The sequence below is a fragment of the Myotis myotis genome, unplaced genomic scaffold, assembly GCF_014108235.1.
Source record: "Myotis myotis isolate mMyoMyo1 unplaced genomic scaffold, mMyoMyo1.p scaffold_m19_p_2, whole genome shotgun sequence".
In the NCBI taxonomy this organism is placed as follows: domain Eukaryota; kingdom Metazoa; phylum Chordata; class Mammalia; order Chiroptera; family Vespertilionidae; genus Myotis; species Myotis myotis.
The window spans coordinates 33998635-34026002 of record NW_023416324.1 but is presented as its reverse complement, the minus strand read 5'-3'; the positions used below and the strand labels follow the sequence as shown (position 1 = coordinate 34026002).

At 40.8% G+C, this 27368-nt stretch overlaps 2 protein-coding genes and 1 long non-coding RNA gene across 7 annotated transcripts in view; 2 read left to right on the top strand and 1 right to left on the bottom strand.

Moving 5' to 3' along the window:
* Positions 1-431: 431 nt before the first annotated feature.
* Positions 432-5557, bottom strand: CDKN2C (cyclin dependent kinase inhibitor 2C). 2 transcript variants are annotated; one of them, XM_036351041.1, is made up of 3 exons: positions 5144-5557; positions 4564-4703; positions 432-1174 (listed from the first exon to the last, which is right to left on the bottom strand). In XM_036351041.1, exons 2-3 carry the CDS (start codon positions 4690-4692, stop codon positions 797-799), a joined length of 507 nt encoding a protein of 168 aa, XP_036206934.1. In that variant the 5' UTR covers positions 4693-4703; positions 5144-5557; the 3' UTR covers positions 432-796. The 2 variants fall into 2 exon arrangements, with proteins under 2 accessions (XP_036206934.1, XP_036206933.1); XM_036351040.1 differs by lacking the exon at positions 5144-5557 and having other exon boundaries at positions 4564-5025.
* Positions 5558-6825: 1268 nt separating this feature from the next.
* LOC118676119 lies at positions 6826-9149 on the top strand. Its single transcript, XR_004974041.1, has 3 exons — positions 6826-6959; positions 7319-7496; positions 7608-9149. It is a non-coding gene; the product is annotated as an uncharacterized LOC118676119 (long non-coding RNA).
* A 5752-nt stretch (positions 9150-14901) lies between these two features.
* Positions 14902-27368, top strand: part of FAF1 (Fas associated factor 1) — a 372784-nt gene continuing 360317 nt past the window's right edge. The window contains exon 1 of one of the 4 annotated variants that reach the window (XM_036349475.1): positions 14902-15316. In XM_036349475.1, coding sequence (XP_036205368.1) covers positions 15272-15316 — 45 coding nt within the window. In that variant the 5' untranslated portion in view covers positions 14902-15271. Of the gene's footprint in view, positions 15317-19659; positions 19778-27368 lie in introns of those variants that run through there. The other 3 variants (XM_036349481.1, XM_036349474.1, XM_036349476.1) reach the window with 3 other exon arrangements.

Here is a 27368-nt window from a genome sequence, read left to right as displayed (position 1 = left end):
TTTATTTGTGATTTTTAAAAAAATCAACTAATGGGAGGCACTTTTAAGGTGGTACTTTCTTTTAAAAGTGGCTTTCAGAGCTAACATATAATTGTTTTTAGATTGCTATTCTGAAACCTGTTTTTCTAAAGTTTGAGAAAAAGGGAAGATTAAACAGTAGGATTAATTCACACTGAAATAATTTCAGGTTTGATGTTCAAAAAAGCTGTTCTTATCCTACTTTAAAGCGAAATACAAGGCACCAAGTAAACTCTTTTGGGAGAGACATCAGGAAAGGAAGAAAAAAATAATTGAACCCTCAAGAGAATATGCCTAGTTTTCCAGTTGGTCTATGTTTTCTAATGTCAAGATATAAAACATGATCTCCTAGGAGGTGGCAAATTATATGGGGGTTATTCTAGTAGAGGAGTGGAAGTCACAGAGAAACATTGTCCTGTTTTGGAAAAGTGTTTTAATTAGGCAAAAGAAGCATCAGGACAAATCATTTTAAAAATAAAGTCATCAAGTTGGGTATTGAGACTAGCAAAGGGAGAAATAAGCCAAGAAAAAGTAAAGGGAAGATAAAATAATAAGAAGAAAGCCAAAGCTATTTGCAATTATATGTTAGAACTCACGATTCTGTAGGTGAAAAAGATATTCATAAACCTGTAGTAAGATTTCCATTTAGCAGTTTCAGAAGATTTAACAAGCTGCTTAAGATATGACAAAACTGAGTTTTAACAAATGATATTAAAATCAGACAGCCAACCATTTAACTGACAGAATAGCAGGCGGTGTGGGAGAGCCCTCCCCACATTCATTGCAGATTTTCAGCTCCCTCCGCCCCGGTTCCCTCCATCAGGCTAACGACCTCGTTCCTCCGGTAGAGCCTGGCCAAGTCGCAGGCGGTATCCCCGTTGTGGTTCCGATGCCCCACGTTGCTGGTGGTGTGCTTCACAAGGAACTCCACCACCGGGAGGTGGCCTTCTTTGGCAGCCAAGTGCAAGGGCAGGTTCCCTTCATTATCCTCGATGTTAACGTCAGCTTGAAACTCCAGCAAAGTCTGTAAAGTGTCCAGGAAACCCGCTCTGGCTGCATCATGAATGACAGCGAAACCAGTTCCGTCTTTCAAATTGGGATCAGCACCTCTAAGCAGTAGTCTCCTGGCAATCTCGGGATTTCCAAGTTTCATAACCTGGAAAAGAAGAGAGTAGAGTGCTTCTACTACAAGAATATTTTAAAATATCCACCTCTCCTATTTATGTAATTATGTTTAGTGAAGAAGTACTTGGGGAAGACCCACGTGATGGAGTTTGAAGGACTCAGTTGCAAGAAGGAAAGTACTAGTAGGTATAACTAACTAGAAGGAAACTTATAAAAATTGAGCGTATATGATGAAATATCTTAAATGGGCCCCAAAGTAGGATAAATTGATCAGTAAAATAGAACTAGTTCAAATTGTATAAAATTCACTCACAACTCAGTTCTCTATCTCCTATAAAGGGGTGTGTAACTTCGTGAATTTATTAAGAGAAAAGAAATGGAAATTGGGACTTAAATAAGAGTCTTCTGTGCTTGTTCATACTCATAAAATATACCTCGAGTATTTATTCTGGAAAATCAAAGGTGGGCAACATTTATTTTCTAAATAGCCACTGAAAAGAAATAAGGGGAGTGAGTTTCTTTAAATCCCCAAAGAAGTGTTTCTACACATCAGTCTCCATCACCTAGTGTAAAAATGATCTATTAAAAATTCAGATCTGACATTTTCTTAAATGATTAATTTTCACAAGGTCTCCCCCAATAGCTATAGTGCCAAATTCCCAAGTTGTTTTTTTTAACTTTATTTGCAAATTATTACATATTGGCTACGAGGTATGAGGTGTATTTAGCACTTATAATTCTTCACTTGAAATTTTTAAATATTACTGATTATTAGGTGTTAAGTAAATAATAGCGTTCTCCATGTTTATGATATTGACTTACCTAAAACTAAATTCAAGACATGCCGTGTATCAGATAGGAGATGATTATATGGCAAATGCTCTTGAAAAGAATGGAACAGTCTAATCCTTCTATATTACTTACTGTTTTTAAAGTTCTAATTGGCCTTCTGATTTTAAAGTGAGCAAAAGAAAATAAGATATTTAATATGTACTTTGGGACACAGACAGCGTCTGTGGTTGAGCCCATTTAGTAATCAGCTGGTGATCCCACCTTATTTCCTTTTGCAGTTATTGTCAGGAATTTAGGAATAGCTATTTGTAAACTGCCAACACTTGAAAAGCCAGAATGTAGTATTAAAATTTGCTGTCAATATTCAAATAATTCACATGATAAAGACTTATCTACTTTTGTTTGAATATACATATTTCACTCTAATAAGAGATGTCTATTAGGCTCTCATACTTATAAAATATCTTGTGGAGCAGCACGCAGTTATTTATACTATATATAATTTAGTTGTGAAAAAATATAGTCTCATTAACATGCCAAAAATTTCAGCATTTTAACTTATTTCATTTATATTTAGGTATACTCATAATAATATAAATTTATAATACATAGATTGCATAATAGACACTCAAATATTTGTGAAATTAAATATAACCCATTGGAAAATACATACAAAGTTTATCCCTTTAGAATGTTTGTTTTTTAAAAATAATCACAAATTAAGTAATATTAGAATAAATAATATTTTATAAATGCAAACTATATAGTTGTCCAAGATACTAAGCCTCCCTGTCGATAAAACCTTCCTGGCTTATAGCCCTGCCTTTGGGGCAGTGGTAAGAAGGATACATAATTTGTTTTTCAAGAACTTCAATGAAGTATACTTTTTGGTTATTAAAAATCAACACAATCTAATTTTTTGCCACAACTGCCTCTAAAGATTTAGTCACATTTAAGAACCTGGACTAGGAAAAATAAGAAACAGACAACTTGGATCTCTGTAAAGGAAATGTATGATTAAGGCCTTTGATAGTATACTGATTGAAAAGCTTACAGTAGCAAAGGAAAAAAAACTCTTACAATTGAGTTAAGTAAATATAAATGTAGAAGGAAATTTACCATCTTTCATAGTAAATAACAGTAATATTGGAAATTGTTTTAAAGGAAAGTTCTTTCTTGAATTATGACACAACTTCAGAGTCCTGATTATACATACTGAAAATAAGCCTTGAGACTCCTGTTTGTGTGTATTTCATCATATGTACAAGGACTAATTCACAATAAGTGGGTGTTAGTATCTTGATAAATGTGTTTAATGTAAACAAGGTTGCAGATTTTATTTAAAATGTTTGTCAAAACTTGTTTTCAGTATTAATTTCCCAGTCTTCCTGTTCGTCAAAAGTCCTGCAAGGTTTTATTCTTAACATGGGTTAAGAGTCTCATTGTGAGGTTTATAAAATCTTTCAGTTTTCAATAGGAAACTTTTAAATATATTAAACTTGTGGCATTGCTATCACCACACCTGTTAAAACTACTAAGTAGAAAAAGAAAAAAATCCTTTCCCCACTTAATCTATCTGAAATAACAAGATAAATTATTTAATATATATGCAGAAGCTTCCATAATAGTGAAAATTTTGCAAGGTCAGTGTATTCTGATTAAAAATGTAAGACTGTATAGGCATTATCAGTTAATAGTATATATCCTTCCACTTAAATTTTCTAATTCTTGTAATTAAAATAAATAACTTTAAAAACCCTCTCTCCAATTTTCAATGTTTCGAGTGTAGCATTTCCGAATAAGACTAGCTCACAAGAATATCATTAGAACTCTGATAAAGCAACTATTTGAGACCAATTTTCCATTTTTCTGTTTTAAGCCTTTCAACTAAGTTACAGGATAATGTCCAGAGGAGGAAAAAAATTATCAGGTACAATACTTGGCAGCTGGACTTGTTTCATTTGTTGCTTGTAAATCTAATAACTAAAAATTAGAACATACCACGGCATGACCGCAGAGACAAAAACACAAGCTGAGCTCTGATTAGAAAATTCAATTTTTTATTCCTCCTCAATCCTGAATGGGTGGATGGTATTACATTAACTGTGAAATGTACATCCTGTCCCCGTGCCCAGTCCACCCATTCCAAATGAGGAAAGGTTGTTTGTTAAAACGTGAAGCATTTGAAGAAAAACATCCCTGCCAGTAGTCAAGAAAATTAACGTTAAAGTCAATTATAGGAGCAAAGTATGAAAACCACTAATAGCAGCGTATTTACTTCAAATAATAATCATAATAATGTGTTTACAGAGCTGTCTATCCCCCCCCCCCCCAACTCGGCGCTGCTACGATGGCTTTCAAATACCCACCATCATAAAAACATTCCGAAAATTAAGACCAAACCTGGAATCTACTTGATATCATGGATGTTATTGGATTTGACGAGTTTGTTCAAAGTACGTCATTTTGGGGAGTTGGATCCACTTAAAGATATAAAATATGGCAACCAACTAGGTTTAAAAACAGTGAAATTCTGTACCCCTCAAAGCTTAAAAGCTGCTATGCTAGAAACCCGGGTCACGTAGGCAACGCTGTTGACCTGTTTTCCCCACCTCTCTGGATACCAACCTGCAGCGCAGTCCTTCCAAATCCATTTTGTGCATTGACGTTTACATTATTTTGCAACAAACTAGTAAGTTGCTCTAGGTCCCCCCTGGCAGCTGCGGACGCCAACTCGTTCCCCCAAGGTTCGGCCATTCTTTAGGGTCCTGACGATCGGGAAAAGATGAATTAGTTGTTTTTCTTTTCTCTCTTTCCTTCGCTCCTAACCAGGCTGCATGATGGCATCGGAGGCTGACAGAAGGACTGGGATGGTTAATCTGGAGTAGAGCTTGGTAGTAAATACTAGTAAGATCTGCCTGCCAAAAGCCCGCCCCTCGATTCACACGTGATTATTCAGCAAAACTGAGCCATTGGAGAGGGGCTCGCTCCTCGCTTTTTAGCTTAACCCCTAGGAAGAATTCTGGTGATTCAACCGAGAGACAGACACATTCCTGGTAAATTACTCTGGATGGAAAATGCAGGCAGAGCTGTCACAACACTAAAGGTCTCTGCGAGGAATGTGCGCGGAGGGTTAGGGAACTCGACCCGGGGGAGAAAACACAGCGGAAGAAACGACATTTGCGGGGAAGAAGAGGCATTAACCCACCCTGGTTCACGGCGGTGGCTGGAGCCGCGCGAGCCACAACGGCAGGGGCAGGTCCTCCAGGAGGCTTGTCTCCATCCGTCACGCCCGAAGGGGTAGTCGCGTCCTCCGCGGCGGGGAGAGCGCCGCTGCAGCTGGATGCTGACGTCCTCCGGGGGGTTAAAGATGATCGCCAGCAGGCAAACGGGAGTGGTAGTTCCGCAGCCCTCAAGTCACAGGTCGCAGCGACTCCTCGGTGGCCTGGGCTCCTCGGGAGGGGCCTGGCTTCGCGTCCCGGCCGAGACGAGGGCTAACGCCGCGCGGGAAGGCTCCGGAGCCCGCCCGCCGGGCCACCGCCGCCCCGCCGAGCCTCCGAGGCCGTGGGAGCCAGGCTCGGCGCGCGTCCCCGGAGACCGCCGGGCGCGCGGCGGGCCTCGGCCAAGCGGGTCATGCCGGCCCCGCCGGGTGCCGGGACTCCCAGCAGCGCGAGGACAAGGGAGAGCGATGCGGGCAGCGTCTACCCGGCCCGGGCTGCTGGGGCAGCGCGTTGCAGCATCGCGGCTGCCCGGGGCAGCCCAGCCGTCACTTCCCGCCTACGACCGAGCCAGCGCAGGCTTCCTACGGGAGACGCTCCCGGAGCGGCCGCCGCCGTCCTCTCCTTCCTGCCCTGGCTTTCCGAGGGGCCGCCGGAGAGCGGGAGGGTCCGGGGGAGCTGGAGCCGGTCTCCGAGTTTGGGGAGTCACCGCGATCCCAGGTCGCGGCCAGTCCCGCCGCCCTGTCGACCAAGAGCCCAGCCGTTCCGGCCACCGGTGCCACTTGGCCAGCCTCTCGCGGTTCCCCGACCTCTGCCCGCGGCCGGTGCCGCCAACAGGGCAGCGGCCGCCAGCCAGCTGTGCCCCGCAGCCGACCTGGGCAGCGCCGCTTCCTCCCGAGCCGCCGCGCTCCCGGTGACAGTTTCTTTTGTAGCTGGTCTCCCCCAAAATCGCCGGTCCCTGCTCCCCTCACCCGACAGACACTGGAGCGTTAGCCCCCTTCCTACTCGCCTCCTTCCCTCCCTTCTTTGCTGCTCTTTTCGCTCCAACAGTTGCTACGTCTGTGGCCGCTGCAGAGACCGTGCCGGTTTCTTTCCCCTTTTTTCCGACCTCATCAGCTTTTTTTGAAAAGAAAAAAATTGAGCGCTTTTTGAGTTGAAAAACCCGCCCCCATTTTAACGGCAGAGTTTTAAGGAGGCTCGGCGGAGTTGCCGCGCCGCGGGAGCGGGAAGGCCGGGCCCCGCCCCCGCCCCGCCCCCCGCCCGGGCGGCGCTCGCCCGCCCCGCCTCGCGCCCCGCCCCCGCCCCGCGCCCTTCCTCCCGCCTCCTCGCTCCCCCCCTCGGTCTCCGGCTCCGGCTCCCTCCCGCCAGCCCCTCGGCCTTCTCCTGCTGGCCGGTGGGAGCGGGTCGGCGACGCGGAACCCGGGGCTGCGGCGAACCCGGCGGGCGGGCAAGAGGGGACGGGGCTTGCCCAGGAGTCCGGCCGCGGAGAGCCGCAGGCCTGGAGGCCGGGCGCCGCTGGCTGCGGCCGGCGGGGGCCCCGGCGCCCTCGGCGCTCCCCGGCTCGGCGCTCGGAGTTCCGGCGGCGAGGCCTGCGCTGCAAACCCGGCCTCCTCTCCGCCAGGGCTCGCGCGGTGCAAACCTGGCCTCCTCTGGGCCTCGCACCTGCCGGATCAGCCCGGGGCCGCGGCGGGCAGAGGTGGCGGTGGGGTGGAGGGAGAGACCCGACTGACAGCAGCGGCGGTGCTCAGCAAAAGCAAAAGCCTTTTGTAAAGTGAGGTCCAAGAGTCCCAAAGACGTGGTATGTAGGTGAGAAACCATGACGAGCTCCGAAACCCTCATGTTCCAGGGGATCGAGACGGAAACAATCCATTTCTTCAGGGAAAGGGAGAAAAGCAATTAACTTTAAAGCGAAACTTAAATCCCGGGGAAGGTTTTCTAACAAGGCCATTTTATTATTATTATTGCCAAAGTTCTCACTTAGACTACATAGATGGGGGCTTGTTTTGGGGGGGGGGGAAGAGTGTTTAAATGTAAATTGTTTATTTCAAACATCCGAGACACCAGTTCTCTCTGTGCTTTTAAACTTCCTCTTTTAGCCGTGTCAGGTTAATTAACTACAGCTTTCTATATTTTTTGTTCTTAAAAATACCCAACACGGTTACAAGATGCACCCAGTGGTCAAAATGAAACCAAGCAAAAAATGACAAGTGGTGTAATTGGCACCAGCCTCTAGCAAGTATATCTCCAAGTAACATCTGTACCCAGCTCCTTGAAGTATACTGGGAATATCAGCAACAAAAACACCAGAAACATCTGGATAATTATCTAGCAATAGACTGGCTGGTAGGTGGGGTGGGGGAGGGGGGGAGGTGCCATGTAAACTGGGAAGAATCTGGCAGTATTTTCTTTGAATTGTTGAGAGAGAAAAAAAAATAACCAGAGCTCTTTTCTTAGGTGACTCAACTCCAAATGTGAACCAAGCGTGAACTACACAAGAAATTAACTCTTTTCTTGCACATATTTAGACACTTCAAATAGAACATTTTGCATTCCATTTTTACCAGTAAATACCATAAATAATACAATTTACTTTTGATTACTCTCAGAACTTACTATGTAATATGTTAGTACAGCTGGAGGGTGTGATGATATAGTAGCACTGTTGGCTGATAAGAGAAAACTGGCATTAACCCAATTTATGAGAATTGCTTTCTAGCATTATTATGGGTTTTTGCTAAGAGAAGATACTGTAATGAGGAAGAATGTTAAACTGTACTTATGTAACTCATAACATAGGTACACATGTGTTATAATTTTCATGAAATAAAATACTTTTGCTGAATAACAGTAAATAAAATTTAAGACAGTTTAAGATGCATATAGTAGAGCTGGATTAAGATTTTTGGAGGGACTAAGCACTGAAAAGATTTTGACGTCTCATCACCTCACCTCATATGTAAATAAAATAAAAATAATACAAAACAAAAAATAAGTATAAAGAAGTCCAACAAAGTTCTGCTTTCCCCCTTGATGACTATTTCCATGCTTTTGCTGAAAGATTAAATCCTTTAAGAAGGTATTTTTGTCTTTTTACTCTGGCATTGCTGGTGACCTGAAGTATACGTGTAGTCTGCTTATTGTGTAAACCAGAAGTGGCAGCACAGAGGTGTTTAGTCTTGGTTTAGAGAGTATACTTTACACTACAAAGTACCTCCAATGAAAATCTAATATTTATTGAGTGTCACTTCACTGAGGTAGATTTGAAAGTGAGTATCTCTGCCCTTAGTAAGCTTATATTCTAACACGGTGTACAGGAAAGATTCACAATTAAGTATCTATTACAGCGGTTCTCAACCTCTGGGCCTCGGAACAATGAAAATACATCCTGCATATCAGATATTTGCATTATGATTCATAACAGTAGCAAAATTACAGTTATGAAGTAGCAATGAAAATAATTTTATGGTTGGGGGTCACCACAACATGAGGAACTGTATTAAAGGGTCGCGGCATTAGGAAGGTTGAGAACCACTGAATATTGAAAGTAGTGGTTTCTCTTTTAAGTTAGTAATGAAATATCTCTCAAAACAGTGTAAATATAGGTTTATAGTTGGATATGAAATACTTGGTGTTACAATTCAATCACATTATTTTGTGACTTTCCCTCTGACAAGTGTGCAGTTTCTGAATGATTAACTTATGGAAATATGTGTATGTATTTGTAATTTCTTTACCTAGTTTCAAAATCTTCCTCTTGTATGTATAGACCCAACAGAGGTGGAAAACAGACTAGTACTCTCAGGGGACCTTTTAATCATTTCGTAATTGTGGCTTTGGCATTTTATTTCTGAGATTCAGCAGGCTTTTTCATGTGGGTACTTACATTACTTAATGAAAGTTTTTACAAAAAAATTTTTTTAACATTGATTTTTTGAGAGAGGAAAGTAGAGAGAAACCTTGATTTGTTGTTCCACTTAATTATGCATTCACTGGAGGCCTGGTGCACGAAATTTCATGCACTGGCGGGAGGGTCCCTCAGTCCGGCCTGCACCCTCCCGCAGCCTGGGACCCCTCACTCCTTATTGCCCACCTGTAGCAGAGGTGGGAGAGGCTCCCACCAGCACTGCTGTGCTCGCCAGTGTGAGCCTAGCTTCTGGCTGAGCAGTGCTCCCCCTGTGGGAGTGCACTGATTGCCAGGGGGCAGCTCTGCATTGAGCGTCTGCCCCCTGGTGGTCAATGCACATCATAGCAACCAGTCATTCTGCCATTAGGTCGATTTGCATATTAGGGTTTTATTATATAAGAGGATTGGTTGCTTCTTGTATGTGCCCTGACTGGGATCGAACCTGAAACCTAACCAACTGACCTACAAGGCCAGGGCATAAAGTTTTTTTGTAAAGTAAAAAAAAAAAAAAAAATTGTCCAATAGGCACCTCAGAAGCTTAAACATAATAGCAATAATTAATATTTGTATAGTGTTTCATGGTTATAAAAATTGATGCATGCATTAATCTTTACAACAAATCTGAGATAAAATGATTATCCTGATTTTTCAAGTCAAGGAATTGAGGCTTATAGAGATTGTGACTTAAAGCCAAAAAATTGTCAATACAGAATTTGAACTCAGATCTTGAGGCCCCAAATCCTGGACTCTTTCATTACTTAAGAGTCCAGGATTAGGCACCAATGAAATATACTTTGATTATTTTTGTTGAGTAACAGTAAATAAAATTTAAGACAGTTTAAGATGTATATAAACCGTACCTGGTTTGGCTCAATGGATAGAGTGTCAGACCACGGACTGAAGGGTCCCAGGTTCGATTCCAGTAAAGGGCACATGCCCAGGTTGCAGGCTCAATCCCCAGGAGGAGGTGTGCAGGAAGCAGCCAATTAATGATTCTCATCATTGATGTTTCTATCTCTCCCTCCCCCTTCCTCTCTGAAATCAATAAAATACATTTTTAAAAAAGATGCATATAATAGAGCTGGATTAAGTGTGGTTCTAACACTGTAGTAGCATTAGTCTTCTCAAAAATTATATCATAATCTAATAGTATTGTTACAAAGCTTAATTAACTTAACCAAAGGAGCAAGGTTAACACCACAAGTAATAAGTCATGTTGATATCATGTGATGAGGATACATATTTGTGGTGTTATTCCCCCAAATCCATAAACTCAGTATAATTCAGAGAAAACATCAGACAAATGCAAACTGAGGGACATTCTATAAAGTTCTAACTATTACTCTTCAAGATTCAGGACTGAGAAAATATCACAGATTGGAAGAGGCTAATGAAACATGACTAAATATAATGTATGTTGTTCTGGATTGCACCTGGAACAGAAAAAGAATATTAAAACAAAAACCCAAATAAGGTTTCTAGAATATAATCAATGTTAATTTCTTAGGTTGATGGCTATATCGTGATTCTGTAAGATGATAACAGAGGAAGCTGGATAAAAGATAAATAGGAACATTTTGTACCATCTTTGCAACTATTCGATAAATGTAAGATTATTTCAAATAAAAAATTAGCCTAATGACTACAGATAAATCTTACTATATATTTGAGAAAAGATAAAATAAAAGTTCCTTTAAAAAAGGTAATGATAAGCCTTAACCGGTTTTGCTCAGTGGATAGAGCGTCAGCCTGCAGACTCAAGGGTCCCAGGTTCGATTCCGGTCAAGGGCATGTACCTTGGTTGCGGGCAAATCCCCAGTAGGGGGTGTGCAGGAGGCAGCTGATCGATGTTTCTCATTGATGTTTCTAACTCTCTATCCCTCTCCCTTCCTCTCTGTAAAAAAATCAATAAAATACATTTAAAAAATAAAAATCATCATTCTCCCCTTTTAAAAAAAAAAAAGGTAATGATAAGATCAAAGAGCATGGAAATTCTAAAACAAGATCTATATGGTATTTGAATTAGGCTGTGTTCCATGTGTTAATGTAGTTGACCAACTATGAGGATGGATAGATTAAAAATATATTCTTTTGCCCTAGCCCAGTGGTCGGCAAACTCATTAGTCAACAGAGCCAAATATCAACAGTAAGTACCATGATTGAAATTTCTTTTGAGAGCCAAATTTTTAAAACTTAAACTATATAGGTGGGTACATTGTTATTAACTTAATTAGGGTACTCCTAAGCTGGCCTTTGCTAAAAATATCCTCAATCTGATTGAGGTACGTCCACTGAGGTCAACCCCTTCCAACTCTCTCATCCACACTGGTCTTGTATACTTGTTTTGTCTATCTCCTTTCGTTCATCCTCTCTATATGTCCAAACCATCTCAACATACCTTTCTCAATCCTCGACACTACATCTTCTTTCACTCCACATGTTCCCTAAAATTAACTTAATAAACTTAAAGTTTTAAGTCAACTTCACACTGTACGTGCGCGCCCGCACGTGGTATTTTGTGGAAGAGCCACACTCAAGGGGCCAAAGAGCCACATGTGGCTTGCGAGCTGCGGTTTGCCGACCACTGCCGTAGCCGGTTTGGCTCAGTGGATGGAGTGTCGGCCTGGGGACTGAAGAGTCCCGGGGTCGATTCCGGCCAAGGGCGCATGCCTGCGTTGCGGGCTTGATTCCTAGTGGAGGGCGTGTAGGAGGCAACTGATGGATGATTCTCTCTCATCATTGATGTTTCTCTCTCTCCCTCTCCCTTCCTTTCTGAAATCAATAAAAATATATTCAAAAATATTTTCTTTTGTTCATTTTTCTTTATGGAGAATATATATTTTTATTCTTTCAGTTTGTGACACTGAAGTGAAATTGTTTCTCTTAAGGAAGGAATTCTGGAGAAATAAAAAGTGATTTTTTTCCCCTCCTTAATTCAGTATTTATTTTTCTTTCATTCTTTTTCCTGTGGTGGACAATAACTGTGGGTACTGGCTATCCAACCATGAAGAGTTAGGTCATAGGGAAGAAGCAGCTTAATCAGGAACTGTACAAACTTTGCAGCATGGAGGGTGAATTACAGGGAGGCAACCTGATAAGTGGAAAGAGCACTAGTTTTGACCAAGTCTTGAATACTAGGTCTGTCACTTTGTAGCATGACTTTGGGAAATTCTTAAATGCTCAGAGCAGTTTTTTATTCTGTAAAATGGTGGTTGGAAGAATTAAATGAGATAGGTACATTATCTGTACATTCTAGACATCCAATAAAAATTAATTCAAAAATATTAGTTATTATGTACTTAAAGCTATGTGTGAACTATGATGAATATAAAAATATTATGAGATGAAATGTCTTATAATCTCAAGTAACTTTAATTTATTGGGGTGACATTTGTTAATATATAGGTTTTAGGGGTATAATTCTATAATCAAGGAATTTTCAGCCTCTTGGGAGAGATTAAAACATGCATATGTGAAACAATTAGAGAAGAAATTACAGATTTTATCAGTATTAAATTGTGTTGTAAAGATAGTAAAAGCAGTGATTATAAAGGAGAAGAATCCTGTTGGCCTACGTTCTATGAAAGAGGTGACCCTGAGGAAAGCATTTAGGAATTGGTATACGGAGTAATAGCAACTAATATTTAAAGTTTCTGGAAAAAAAAAGTTTCTGAAGAGTTTCTCAAGCATTATATTACTAAAAATTCACAATTACTCTATAAGCTTTATAAACCCCATTTTAAAGACAAAAAATTTAGACTCAAGTTTTTTGTAAGGGGAAGAGTTAGAACTCAAGCCTAGTAAATGCTGACTGAAATATATGCTCATTTTGTAAAAATATTTTATGTTTGCCATGCATTCTCATAATTGTTTCTTCATCACCTAAAATTGAAGTCATGTCAGAGATTGAAGTCAGAGAGACCAAGAGACCCATCCAAGTTTCTCCAGCTAATTGGTTGGGAAAGCAGTACTAGGACCCATATGCCTGAATGTCTAGGACCTAGACATTAGGTTATAACCTACACCAGCCGTGGGCAAACTACGGCCCGCGGGCCGGATCTGGCCTGTTTGAAATGAATAAAACTAAAAAAAAAAAAAAGACCATACCCTTTTATGTAATGATGTTTACTTTGAATTTATATTAGTTCACACAAACACTCCATCCATGCATTTGTTCCGCCCTCCGGTCCAGTTTAAGAATCCATTGTGGCCCTCGAGTCAAAAAGTTTGCCCACCCCTGACCTAGACTCTAGGTTATTCTTACCATTACATTGTTTTAATTTCCAGATGGAGAGAGAGGATGGAGAAGGGGCACAGAACTGGATTTGAATGGGCTTTCCCTGCTCTGTGATCACAGAGAAAAACTTCAACTTTTCAGGGCTGCATTAATTCTAATCCTGTAACTAGAGACAGTTATTGATCTGCCTTGTGCTGAGAGTGACATATGAATGGGAGAAATGAATTGCCACACTTAAATTGTGGTACTGTGTTTCACCTCATTTTTCACATTTTAGCTATATTTCGAAATTACGTCCTTAGGGATGGCAATTAGACAAACACATCAATTCATGGTACTGTGGAGGGTTCTATTCCTTATCTAATTAATTCTGGTCTAAATACAGATTATCACATAGAGTTATAGGCCAACCTTTTTTCACTTAAAGAACACAGAGACTAAACCTAGGTCTTTAAAACACCCTGGTGCTCTTCTTTATGGTTCAAGGAATACAAAGACCCAGGCCTTGACTTTATATGGTGATTTCACTAGTGTTTTTAACTTTACATCACAAAATCAGCAATCTTACTTCACACTTTCAGGATTTTACATGCTTTTCAAGGCAAGTAAATGCTCTATTACAGTTCAGAAGGTGGTATTTTCCCAAGTCAACGTTGAACATATTCTAGTCACTCTTCCTCCAACCCGGATGACATTACATACAAATGGTCACACTTCACTGTACATACATAGTCTTTGGCTCTTCTTGACTCAAAGCCTGTCAGTCTCTGACCATCAAGTTAAAACTTTTAGTAATCGGTAATTTCTTCACTTCTGAAAGTAATTTAAATAGACCCACTGCATTTAAAGTTGGACTCAAGTTTTCCCTGTTTGTAAGATGTTTGTCTCTGATTTAAAAAAAATAAAAGGTTTTTATTTCTCATAACTGACAAGAAAATGCTCATCTTTTTCTTGGGGCCGGTATTCTCACATCACTCAGCTTCCATGTCTCCCCCCGCTGTCTACTGCCATGGCAGTCTGGTTACCTCCCTGCTACTGAGAGCTTCAGGATGCAGGCGTCAGGGGAATTGGGATTAAGTGTGACAGTGTGTGAACTGACTTGGATAGTGAGGTTGAGCGTAATAGACTGTATATGAAGTTGTATTTTGGTGAAACTTTGTGAGCGAAAATACCTTTAAGAAATGCAGATTGTGAGACGGGCTGTCAGAGGGCGCCGAGTTGGTTTATGAGGCTGGATGCATCTGTGTGTGACTATCTAACCACGTAAAGCACAGAATCGGATCCCCGCCCCAGCCACGGGGAGGGGGTACCGCGAGGCCTTTGCTGGATTCCAAACCGGAATAACCAGTTGCGGGACTCCCGCAATGGCAGGCTGGCGTCCCCGCCGGCCGGCTGCGGATCCTCGCCCGGTAGCGGCGCTCCCCGGGCTTGACAGAAGGGCAGTCACGTGGCAGCCGCAAAGCGGCGCTTTGCGACCTCGATGACAGGCAAAATGTGCGACAGCCGCGGTGCTGGCCAACCAGGGGCGGAGGCGGCGGCCGGGACGGAAGAGGCGGAGGCGGAGGCGGCCGTGGCCGGGGTGTTCGCCCGCCTGCTTGTTCGCTCGGTTTCCCCGCCCCCCCCGCCGGTCTCACCGCGACTGAAGGGAGCTGGGTGCGTGCTGTCGCCACCTGACCTCATCCTGGCCGGACACAGGAAGACCGGACGCGCATCCCGGCGAGCCTCCCTGTGCGGGCGTCTGCGGCGCGGGCTCCGCGGGGCGCAGGCGGGCGGCCCGCGCTCCTGAAGGTTACCGAGTGCATGAGCTCCTAGCCTCCCGCGCTGCCCCGCCCGCCAGCCCGCCGGCCCGCCCGCCGGCTCGTCCGCCCGCCCCTCGGCGCCCGGCGGCGGCGGCGGCGGCGGCGACGGCCACAGGAGGCGCCGTCTTCTTCCCAGGTGCGCGCTTTGCTCCCGGAGCCGCGGAACTCGGCGGCCGCCATGGCGTCCAACATGGACCGGGAGATGATCCTGGCGGATTTTCAGGTGAAGTGTCTGGCCCTGTCCCCCTGCCACCTCCAGCCTCGTGGGTTCCCGGTGTTAGCGGGTGGCCTCTTCCTCGTGTGTGTGTGTGTGTGTGTGTGTGTGTGTGTGTGCATTGCAGTGGTTTGGGGCTTTCTGTGGGACGTGGTGTGTGAGTGTGGGGAGCCATGGGAGAACGTGTCATTCAGATGATCTGTTGGCCGTGTGTGAGATGGTTCGTGGACAGCTGGCTTGAGTGGATTTGCAGGGTGAAAGGGTGTTAGGGTAGTTGGGTTATGTATGTGGGCTGTGCCGTGTTTCCTGTATTGATGTGTAGAACTGGGGAGCATGAAGCGTGGGGATTTAAGTGTGGGGTGGGTGTTCGGGGCCAGGGGTTTGGGTTGTTCCACGAGGAGCATGTTGTATGGAGTGTGGGTGTGGACCGTGCGGTGCTGTGGGTGTGTTGTATTTAGGAGAGAGTAAAAAAGTGGCGAGGAGCAGGTGGTGAGGGTATTGGGGCATCCCGGTCGGTTTCAAGAAGCAGCAAACATTTTAGACCTTGATGCCTTATTGGAATCTTTGGAGGGTAGGAAGACAAGGAGGAGGCAAGTAGACTCTGTTTACCACAGTGTCTTTGCAGTGAATGCACAAACTTAAATTACCAGTTCATATTTGCAGATTCCCCTTTCCTTCAGATTTGAATTGCTTGGTTGGTGTCCTTTCTCCAGGAATAATTTAAAGGATATGCGGGGTGGGGACCAGGGAGGGGGGCAAAAGGGGGCATATGTAATACTTTCAACAACAAAGAGTTATTAAAAGATAAAATAAAGAATATGCAAGGGCTATCCCCTTCCTGAGCTCAAATGTAGTGACACTGGTACATCTTAGGGAGGCCTTTTGAAAGTAGTGCTGTATGCATTATGAAAGACTTGTGGAACCAATACCACCATCTTTGCCTTTTGATGTTGGCAAAAATACCGTAGTGAGATCTTTTTAACCATTCATTTTGACATTAATTTAGAAGCTGTTGTTATATAAAGGCATGCTTTCCCCTCTTTCTTAAACACTGTCACCATTGCACATGGCCTAACATTGGCAATGCAGGGTATATTTTTCCTTACTGAGATTTTGTAGGGCTTTTCTTCTCCCTCTTTGATTTTTTTTCTAAGTTCCTTTTTTCTCTCTCTCTCTCACAACTTAATATTCTGAGGGCCATTTCCAGAGTTTGCTCTTTTGATTACCCACTGGTATCTGATTATATTAGAAATATGCATCTATCTGCATTTCATTATACTGTATCTTCCAAACGCAGAAATAAGTGTTTTGGAGTTAAAAGTTAACCACAAGATGTTGGTGTTTTGTAGGCTCGGGATTGGCCTGAGGTTTTTTTTTTTTGCCTGGGAAAATCTTTTCACCTTTTTTTAATTCTCCAATTAAGTCGTTTATCTAATGTGGAATGTGGTTGTTTGAAAAATAACTCTGTATTTTTCTAGGGTCATTTTTAAAAATATATATTTTATTTGTATTTTACAGAGAGGAAGGGAGAGGGATAGAGAGTTAGAAACATCGATGAGAGAGAAACATCGATCACCTGCCTCCTGCACACCCCCCACTGGGGGTGTGCCCACAACCAAGGTACATGCCCTTGACTGGAATGGAACCTGGGACCCTTCAGTCCACAGGCTGACGCTCTATCCACTGAGCCAAACCGGTTAGGGATCTAGGGGCATTTTTATCCTATTATAAAATTGTTTTATTCTGGTAGGAATGGCTTTAGACAGCAACAAAAAGTGTAGTTTACCTTATTAAAAGCTTTAAGGTAATTATAACTTTGTTTTGATTTCACCAAACTTTTTACTTCCTCTAATAACTTGTAACTACTTGCTTTCTCTTTATTTTTTTATCTTTTTAATTTCTTTTTTGTTTTGTTTGCTTGCTCTGTCCTTACTTGTGGCAATTATTATGCTTATTGTGAACCTTATATTGATGGGCCAAGGATAGGAAATTTAGGATTCTTGTACTTAGAGGTAAAGTAAGATTTTCTGACAAGCATTTGGGACAAGCATTTTTATCACATTAATACTATATTCTAATCAATCGCTCTTTTCAACCCAATGGCAATGTTGTGAACAATTATGTATTTACAAAATGGAATAAAGCTTAGGCATCTGCAGTGAACAATTGTTTGCTAAATGGTGAGAGCTAATTTCATATTATTAAATAGGTAAGAAAACATTATTGATAGTTTAATAAAAAGTTACTTAGAAAACTACACACATCGTACACACATTAGGCTTTTTTGTGTGTTTAGGAGCCTTGTATTCCTCTTCCAAATGATGATTCCAGATAAACCTGCTCTTGTGGATTTAGTTTTAAAATTGACTATTCTTTCTATACTTTAACTATTATTTAAGGTTTTTATAGGATTAACTTTTAAAAATTAGCATTTATCCAGTTATCCGAAATCAGGTACAATAATTTGTGTTAAAGATTGCAGTTCAGGACTTGGAATGTGGATACTTGGATGTTGATTTCTTCTATAACTGGGCAGATCAGTTTCCCGCTCAAAAGTGAACATAGTAAAATTATATTCTATTTACTTCGTATGATCATGAAAATTAAAATGTTTTGAGAGCTCAGTTTTGCCTCTGTTGATAAAGACATGAATTTTAAATGTGATTAGATTTTAAAAATAAGTTTTATATTTTGATTCTTGCTGGATAATAGTTCTAATAAATTCAGTGTCTAAGTATGGAAAAGCTTTTGAGGAGGATTTTTGTACTTTCTTTAACAACCTAAATAACCTAGGTAAATAGTGGATGGAAGATGAGAGCTGAGACTTAGTTTGGGACTTTGTAGATGAGCAAACTCATTACAAAGCAAATATATATTCTAAATTTTCCTTTCAAAGATTATTCCCCCAAATAAAAACAGCTCCCAATTAAAACAAAATTTAAATTGTGGTGAAATACACATAATATAAAATTTGCCTTCTTAACCATTTTTAAATGTTCTTTTCAGTGATATTAAATTAATTCACTTTGTGCAACCATTACCACCATCCATTTCTTTATCTTGCAAAACTGTAACTCTGTACCCATTAAACAATACCCATTCTTTCTTCTCTTCATCCCCTGGCAACCACCATGTTACTATTCTGTCTCTATAAATGTGAATACTTCAGGTAACTCATATAAGTGGAATCATGTAGTATTTGTCCTTTTGTGACTGGTTTATTTCAGTTAGCAAAATGTCTCTAATGTTCATCCATGTTGTAGCATGTGTCAGGATTTCTTTTTTAAGGCTGAATAATATTATACTGTATGTATATACCACATTTTGTTTATGCATTTACCTGCTAATTTCCCATGTTTTGGCTATTGTGAATCATTAATGCTGCTAGGAACATGGTGCCTATTCCAGTCCCTGCTTTAAATTCTTTTGGGTTATACCCAGAAGTGGAATTACTGGATCATATGGTATTTTTATTTTTATTTTTATTTTTATTTGAGGAACTGTTTTTCATAGTGTCTGCACCACCAGAATTTTGAATGGAGAGTGTGACAGCATTCTGTTAAATCAATTATTTGTAAATTCAACTCTGAGCAAGTGAGTTTAGAATTTGGAATAGTCTAACACAAATCAGCTTTAAATGTAAATATGTAGTGTTAGCATAGTATGTTGCTGGTAAAGGAATGAATAGAGTAGTACACCTACAGTTTTGGCTGGCTAGAGCCAGGAGGGGGGTGTAAAGGAATTTCCTGGGTTTAGGAAACAGGCAGGCATTGATGAATCATGAGGTTTTTTTCTTAATGTCTTTTATAACAAAGAGATACATTTAAGTGAAAGTTCCAAATCTTGTTCTTTTTGTAATTGAATTCTTTAACTTATTTTATTTTATTATTATCGTTGTTGGTGGTGGTGTGGTGGAGTGGTGGTGGTGGTGGTGGTAGATGGGGGTGGATGGTGGTCTAAGATAATACTTTTAAACATAATTTTTCCGTGTGAACAAAAAGCGGTGTAGCCATTTAGATTAGTCTCATATGTTGGTGTCATATATTTTTCTATTTATGTTTCTGTATTACTGATAATATAAAGATAGATCATAACACTACTGAAATGCAGAAAAAACACACAACTCTCATTAGTAGTATTTTCTTTCAGACTTTTTCAGGAATAAAAACTTATCTGTTTGCTAAAAAGTATTCTTTTTGAACCTCGTTCCAGTGGTCACAGATTAGGAGTCCCTTTATTTTCTAATATAGCATTGATTTTTATGTTACTTTCAGTTATGTTTTCTGGTCAACACAATTGTGCCTTTGTTTTCTCCTCCTGGTCTTTCCAGCTAGAAATACCTTTGCTGCCTAAATTGCTTTATACATTTTCATATATTGGATTATCAACATGGGACTTTTAAGTTTTCATGTGCCTATCAACTCCTCTTTGAAACATGGACTTCTCCATGACACTACTGGTAACTCACTTGTAAGTAGTTTCTGCCCTTCATAATATTTTGTCTTCTAAATGAAGCTGCAAATCCCTCTTTTTTTTTTTTAGCTTGACATAAAGAGATATGTTCTACAGAAGACAATGCCAGACTATGCGAGTAGAAATAGTATCTGTTTGGATCAATAGGTATCTTTTGTGATATTGTGGATTAGGGACCAAACTAGGTATTAATGGAACATCATATACAGTATATTTACTGGGCGGTTACCTTGTGCAGAATATTGAGTATTAATGGCCAAAAGTAGGCTTGTTTACCATGCTTTCTTTCTTTTCGTCACTATCCTCTTTATTTATTAGAGGGACAAATCATGTTGTTTTAGTGTTTGGGTTGTCAGTCATTGGGAAAATAAAGTTTTGGCATGTAGAATAAAATTTAGTAGTAAGTTGTTGAGAACATGGACTTTGAGGTTAGTTCACTTGGATTTCAATCACAGCTCTGGCACTCACTCATCCTGTGATCTTTGACCAATCACTTCACACCTCTTTGCCTCAGTTTCCCCATATGAAAATTGAGTTGATTCATGTAAAGTAATTAGAACAGGTGTCTGACATAGAAAGTATTCAGTATATTTTATTTTATTTATTTATCTATTTATTTTAAATATATTCTTATTGATTTCAGAGAGGAAGAGAGAGACCAAAAACCATGATGATAGAGAATCATTTATTGGCTGCCTCCTGTATTCCTCACGCTGGGGATCTAGCCCATAATGCAGGCATGTGCCCTGATTGGGAATCGAACTGTGACACCCTGGTTCATATAGGTCTACGCTCTAATACTGAGCCATGCCGGCCGGGCTCAGTACATTTAAGCTGTTATTTTCATTTTTGATAACTTTAAGGTACATACTTATTTTCTGCAGGTGACTCCAGAGATCATTTATTGCCAGCTTCTCATTTCCTTTTGTGGAAGTTGAGACCCAGCAAAAGGAAGTGACTTGTCCAAGGTCATGGGTTGGTTTGAAACAAGTATTTTTTCCCAGGTATACTATAGGAGTGTTATTTTCTAGCTTAATTTGTCAAGTAGCTTGGAGTTTTAGAGGAAAACAAGACCCACCATTTAGAAATTTCTCCAAATGATAAAACTTATATATAAGCCCTGGCTGGGTAGCTCAGTTGGCAAAGAGGTGAAACCAGTACTTTTCTTTCTAGGTTTTAGTAACTGCAAAGTACTAGAACATTTGGATTCCTCACAGGTTGTTAAATGGCTATATATAATACCATAAACATTATCTGGTCACACCTCCATAGGAAGCATTGTACTTAGGCAGATTGGAGCTCTAGTTTTTTTCTAGTTTTTTGTTTTGGTGTGGTTCTCTGAGAAAGTCATTTATTCTTTCTGGATTTCAGTTATTCAATCTGTAAATGAGGTCTGTCTAGAGTCGTATCTACCCCAAAACAGAAGACTGGACTAGATTACGTATTCAGATAGAGTCTGAACAATCACTTGGCAGCAGTGGGGTTGAGGACTTTATAATTTAGGTAATTGATCTAGAATCTATAATTTAGGTAATTGATCTAGGGGTCAGCAAACTACATCCTGAGGGCCAAACCACCACCTGTTTTTGTCAATAAAGCCTTTTTGGAAGATAGTTATGCATATTCGTTTACATATTGTCTTGTTTACATGTATCTTTTGCCTGCAATAGCAGAATTTAGTAGTTGATTGTATTGCCTACAAAGCTTAAAATGTTTACCCTTCTCCTAACAGGAAAGTTTGCTGATCCTTGAGATCAGTTGTTTTTTTCAAATGTGGATAATTTCTTCTTCTTTTTTAAATATATTTTATTGATTTTTTACAGAGAGGAAGGGACAGGGATAGAGAGTTAGAAACATTGATGAGAGAGAAACATCGATCAGCTGCCTCCTGCACACTCCCCACCGGGGATGTGGCCGCAACCAAGGTACATACCCTTGACCGGAATCGAACCTGGAACCCCTCAGTCCGCAGGCCGACGCTCTATCCACTGAGCCAAACCGGTTAGGGCTCAAATGTGGATAATTTCTGTTCTCAGGGGCTATTTAGGCACTATCTGGGGACATTTTTGGCCCTTACAACTGAGGGGTGCTACTGGCATGTAGTGGGTAGAGGCCAGGGATGCTGCTAAACATTCTATAATGCACAAGACACTCTTCCAAACTGAAGAATTATCTGCCCCCAAATGTCAATAGTGCTGAAAACCCTAGGTTTAAATCTGTGGTTCTCAAACTTTAGCTTGTATAAGAATAACCTGGACTTGTTAAACTCCTAGTTGCTGGACCCTCACCCCAGAGTTTCTGATTCAGTGGATCTTGGATGGAGCCTGCAAATTTGCATTTCTTCTAGGACTCAGGATTATGCTGCTGCTGATCCAAGGACTACACTTGAGAACAACTGATCTAGATGACTTTGAAGAAACATCCATTCCTATGATTCTTTGCTTTTGTGATCTTAAGTACTGTTCCATTTTTATGACTGGAAAATTAAATATTCAGTATATACCTGATGGTTACAATGGAATATGCTGTTTAATCATTCCATGTCTTTGAACCCTTTTTTATTCATGTGCCTTTGGAAAATTTCTAGTTATCTTTCAAAATCCATCTCCTAACTTTTACTTATAACATCTGTGCCTAGTAGGGTTAATCATTTCTTATGTATCTTGTGCAGTTTCTCTTTTGAGTCCTATGTCAGATTGTCAATAATCATTTTACATGTTTCTTTCCCCCGTTGTCAGCTCTTTGAATAAACAACTGCCTGGTCTTAACCACCTGTTCCTGTAGTATCTAGTAAGAGGTACTCAGAGAATATATATATATATATATATATATATATTTAGTGAATATTTTTTGAAGGAATATTCTGAATATTGGTTGGTATGGTACAATAAATACAATGGAATTATAAATTTTTATCTATTTTTAAGCATCTACCCTTTGCTAACTTTGAAAAATAAAATCTGTCATTGAAAGAATAAAAATTGGACTGTGTGACTTGGAAGTGACTCATTTATAGAAGGAGTCTGGCAAAATTAACAGAATAATTATACCTCCCTTTTTATATTTATTTGTGTTTATAGAGGAACTAGAGGTCGGATGCACAAAATTTGTGCAAGCGGCTCGACCCTCGCAGCCCTGGCTTCGTCTGAACAATCGTTTTGCTGTTCGGTCTAATTAGCATATTAGCTCTTTATTATGTAGGATAATTATGATATAAAGTATGAGATGTCAAGTTATATTAAAAAACAGAAAAGTTTGCAGGTTATGTGCACCTTAATGGCTTTAGAATTAGGTTTCAGCCTCCTCTTTTATTTTGTTGTTTTCCCTCTCTGTAATTCACCCTGGTTCCCTGAAATTTTTTTTCCTTCTTACTGATTTCAGAGAGGAAGGGAGAGGGAGAGAGAGATAGAAACATCAGTGATGAGAGAGAATCATTGATTGGCTGTCCCCTGCACACCTTCTACTGGGGGTTGGGCCTGCAACCCGGGCATGTGCCCAAACTGGAATCGAACCTGGGACCCTTCAATCTGCAGGCTGACACTCCATCTACACAGTGGTTCTCAACCTGTGGGTCGCGACACTTTCACAGGGGTCGCCTAAGATCATCGGAAAACACATATATAATTACATATTGTTTTTGTGGTTAATCACTATGCTTTAATTGTGTTCAATTTGTAACAATGAAATTGGGGGTCACCACAACATGAGGAACTGTATTAAAGGGTCGCGGCATTAGGAAGGTTGAGAACCACTGTAAGCCAAATGGGCTAGGGTTCCCTGGATTCTTCAATGATTGAGATGTAATAGTGTTAATGAGAAGAAAATATTGTCTCTTGTGCCTTTAGCCTCTCTACCTTCTTTTTCATAAGGGAAAAGTAGTGGTTCACCATTTTTTTTTTAAAGTCAGTTTTAGTTGTCATCTAGTTAAAGTGAGGCAGAGACACAGTTGAGCATTCTAATTTTAGGTTTAATGGGGGAGAAATAATAACATTAGCATGTAGCCTTTTTTTAAAAAAAAAAGTGCCCTGGCTTGAAATAGCTCTGGCCACTGACACAGGTATCAAACTAGGATAAACTAAGTACTGTATGTCTGCTTCACCCCTGACTCATGGTGAACGGGGGAAAGAGCAACACCACCAATCAGGTGTCTCCTTGCCCATTGCCAGTAGTAGCATCAAGCTGATTACCTTGTATGTGCCAGGTACTGTGCTAGGCTCCTAACGTCTAAATTCTACAGTGTCCCTTTGTTGGGATTCAGTGATACAGTTCTCCATGGTTTCTGTATGTCTTGTTAGCAGAGGCATTGACTGCTTTTGTTTCTGACTGCTTTTCAAGGATGTTTATATAGTGAGCAGCCTTGGAAGATAGAGGTAGTGTCTCCCTCTGGAGCAAAGAGCAGGTATGCATAGCATCCTTTTTATTTTTCAGAGTTTAAAGTGAAAATGAGTTTATTAGTGAAGAAGTGGGACAGAGAAAAGGCTGCTCCACAGGCAAATATCCCATTTTAAAGGATTTGACTTCCCCAGTCTCTGGGTTCCTCTTCTGTAATGCAGTCCACTGCATGTGCAGGTGTCAGTTAGCCTACTTTGTGTTGCCCTCTGGGAAATAGGACTGGGGAACTGCATAAGAAAATGCTGATATTTTAACTATAGTTATTGCTATGAGTCATAAAGTTCTTTTTCTCCAATCAAGGAGTCTTAGGTCTTTTGCCAGCACCCATGAGACTGGCAAGCTAACTTGTTAGCTTGCAAGTATGATAAAATCTGAGATTCTTCACCGCTCTTAATAGTTTTGGCAACAAGGATGGAATACTGACAGACACATGACTTTTTGAAAGGAAGGGTGAGGGTCCCATGGGCTGGTTAATAGAATTTGGACAAAGTCCATGGAATTGGTAGCAGACATGTTGACCAAATTGTTAAGCGGCTCTCTACTTTATTGCCTGTTAATGAGGAAGAATTAGAAAAGTGGTTGCAGACTGAGATGTGGTTTGAAAGCTGCCTGAACATTCCTCTAGGTCAGTGGTTCTCAACCTGTGGGTCGCCAACCTGTGGGTCGCGACCCCTTTGGGGGTCGAACGACTTTTTTATAGGGGTAGCCTAAGACCATCGGAAAACACATATATAATTACATATTGTTTTTGTGATTAATCACTATGCTTTAATTATGTTCAATGTGTAACAATGAAAATACATCCTGCATATTAGATATTTACATTACGATTCATAACATTAGCAAAATTACAGTTATGAAGTAGCAACGAAAATAATTTTATGCTTGGGGGTCACCACAACATGAACTGTATTAAAGGGTCGCGGAATTAGGAAGGTTGAGAACCACTGCTCTAGGTGTTGCTAACTCTCAAACATTCTGTCTGGTAGGGGCATTTTTTTTTCCTTCACTAATTTATCTGTCAGGCTCAGGTTCAGACTCCACCCATTGTAACAACGAGTACTAATATTTGTCCAGGCTGTGCAGAAGGTTCTGCCTCTGTTCAAACAACACTTACAGGCATTTGTACACCTACAGTTATGTGAAAGGAGGCAAATTTGCAACCTCTGTGGGCAAAAAGCAAACTTGTTAGAACTTTCACTGCTTTGTTTGAGATGAGAGGATGGGGTACATAATGTGTTATTGCTCAGCCTCTACTTTAGAGGAAGCTCTATTCCCTACTTCACTGTTTGTAGCAAAGCCACTGACTGAAAGGGGTCCTCAATGCAGAGATTTTCTTCAGTGGGGGCCTGGTGCTCCAGTAGTTTAGCCATGTGTAAACTGGTTGTATCTCCTTGTCTTCTGGGGCTGTTTAGCCTCTGTACCAGCTGTGCAGACTGATAATAGATGTAGTTGCTTTTTTCAATGGATGTCAAGGCTGTTCTTATAGCTCTGGCCAGTACTCTCCTTCATGAAACTTGTATTTCTGCTGACCATTGGCCTATTTCCAATAGCTTATTTGGTCTGGCACTTGGAAACTATAGACTGGAAGATTAAAGACAGCTCTCTTTATAACTGTGGAAACAAATTATAGTTGCTGATCAAACTTCCTGAATCACTACAGTAGATGTCCACAGTAAGGGCCTGTTTTCTCATGAAGACCATTGGAATCAGGCTTCTGATTGAGCCTGCACTGCCCAAGCGCCATCATTGTTGGCTGGACCTATCATTTTATCCAGTGCGACAGTACATCAACTATCATAAATTGCATGCAAAGTAAAGGATTTTAGATTTCTGATGCAGACGGTAGTATTGCATGCCAGACTTGTGACGTCTGCCAAAAGTTGACCTGCTTGTCACATAGTGAGAGAAGTCACCTTGCATGGGATTTGGTCCATGTCTGCTTTTAACAAATTGAATATGTTGGACCTCTGAGCCCCCTCCCAGAGGTATTAGTAGTACCTCACTGCTGTTCATACTTTTTCTGGTTATGGTGTTGCTCTTCTAGTCCAGTTAGGTGACTGGACACATCATTGTGGCCCTTGAAACTGATATGTGTTATGCTTTCAGGTTTTCTGGACCATTTTCAGTCTAATGATGGTGCACTTTTTATTGCAAAAGCTACTCAACAGTGAGCTGATAGTCAAGATATTTGAGGGACCGTGCATGCTCCCCACCAGCCACAGACATCTGGTTTGTGGATCAGTGTTGGAACAGCTTCCTCTGTAGTTAAGTCAGTTTGGTCACTGAATGTGGCTATACCCAGAAAGGGATCATCTCATCTTTGTCACTTCCTGAATAATGATCAGAACTGAAGATGTATGAGGCTATATAGCCTTATTTTTAAAATTTAGGATTCTATCCTGACCAATTCTGGGCATGATACTTTTTTTCTCTCCTAGAAGCAACCCAAGGCCAACCTGTTTATACACCTTCCATGTGGCAGCACGCCAAAAGGTGGCCTAGGACATTCAAACTTAATTTTGGTTCAGTCACCTGGATTCTCTTTTTGAGTTGACATGGTCCTGGATCATAAGGATAATGACTACATGGTTGAGTACACTGCTTGCTGCATCCCGCTGTAGTGCTCTTGTGGGTCAGTGAGGACCATAAATAGGTTTCTGTAGGCTCTATAAAATTTTCTTGACCCTCTTGTCCCTGACATTTCCCAGTGAAAGGCCTGAGAGAGTAGGAGTTAATGAGTGGAAAAAAGATGAAGTTACAGCTACTGGAAGGGGACATAATGATTTTATGGTAATGGAGGGAAAGTAACATTTTCAGCACCTGGGTAAAGGAATGAATACCTTAGAACCCAGAAAATTTGAGGAAGGGAAAGATAATAATGTTCTTTGTGTTTCAGAACCACACTTGAAGCCTAATCAGTATGTACTGTCTAATCTGTGATAGCCATTGTTATTCCTATTTTGAAGATGAAAAACTGGATGTGTAAAGAGGTTAAGTAATTACTTAATGACAGGTAGTCATAACAAGGCTTTGGCTTGGCACTCAGGTCTGCTCTACTCAAAAGTCAAGTCTACGATCTTATATATTCACATTTCTCAAATGGGAGTACTCAAAGGTACCCAAAAAATAGGCACGTCATCTTATAGCACCAGTTTAAAAGAAACATAATAATTATGTGGTTTTTAAAAATTAA

What these genes read in the sequence shown, in the direction of transcription:
- CDKN2C (XM_036351041.1), bottom strand. Translation starts at nt 4,692, where the DNA reads ATGGCCGAACCTTGGGGGAACGAGTTGGCGTCCGCAGCTGCCAGGGGG. An exon ending in TTGGAAGGACTGCGCTGCAG is followed by an intron (nt 1,175 to 4,563) that starts GTTGGTATCCAG and finishes CTTCTTTTCCAG; the next exon opens with GTTATGAAACTTGGAAATCC.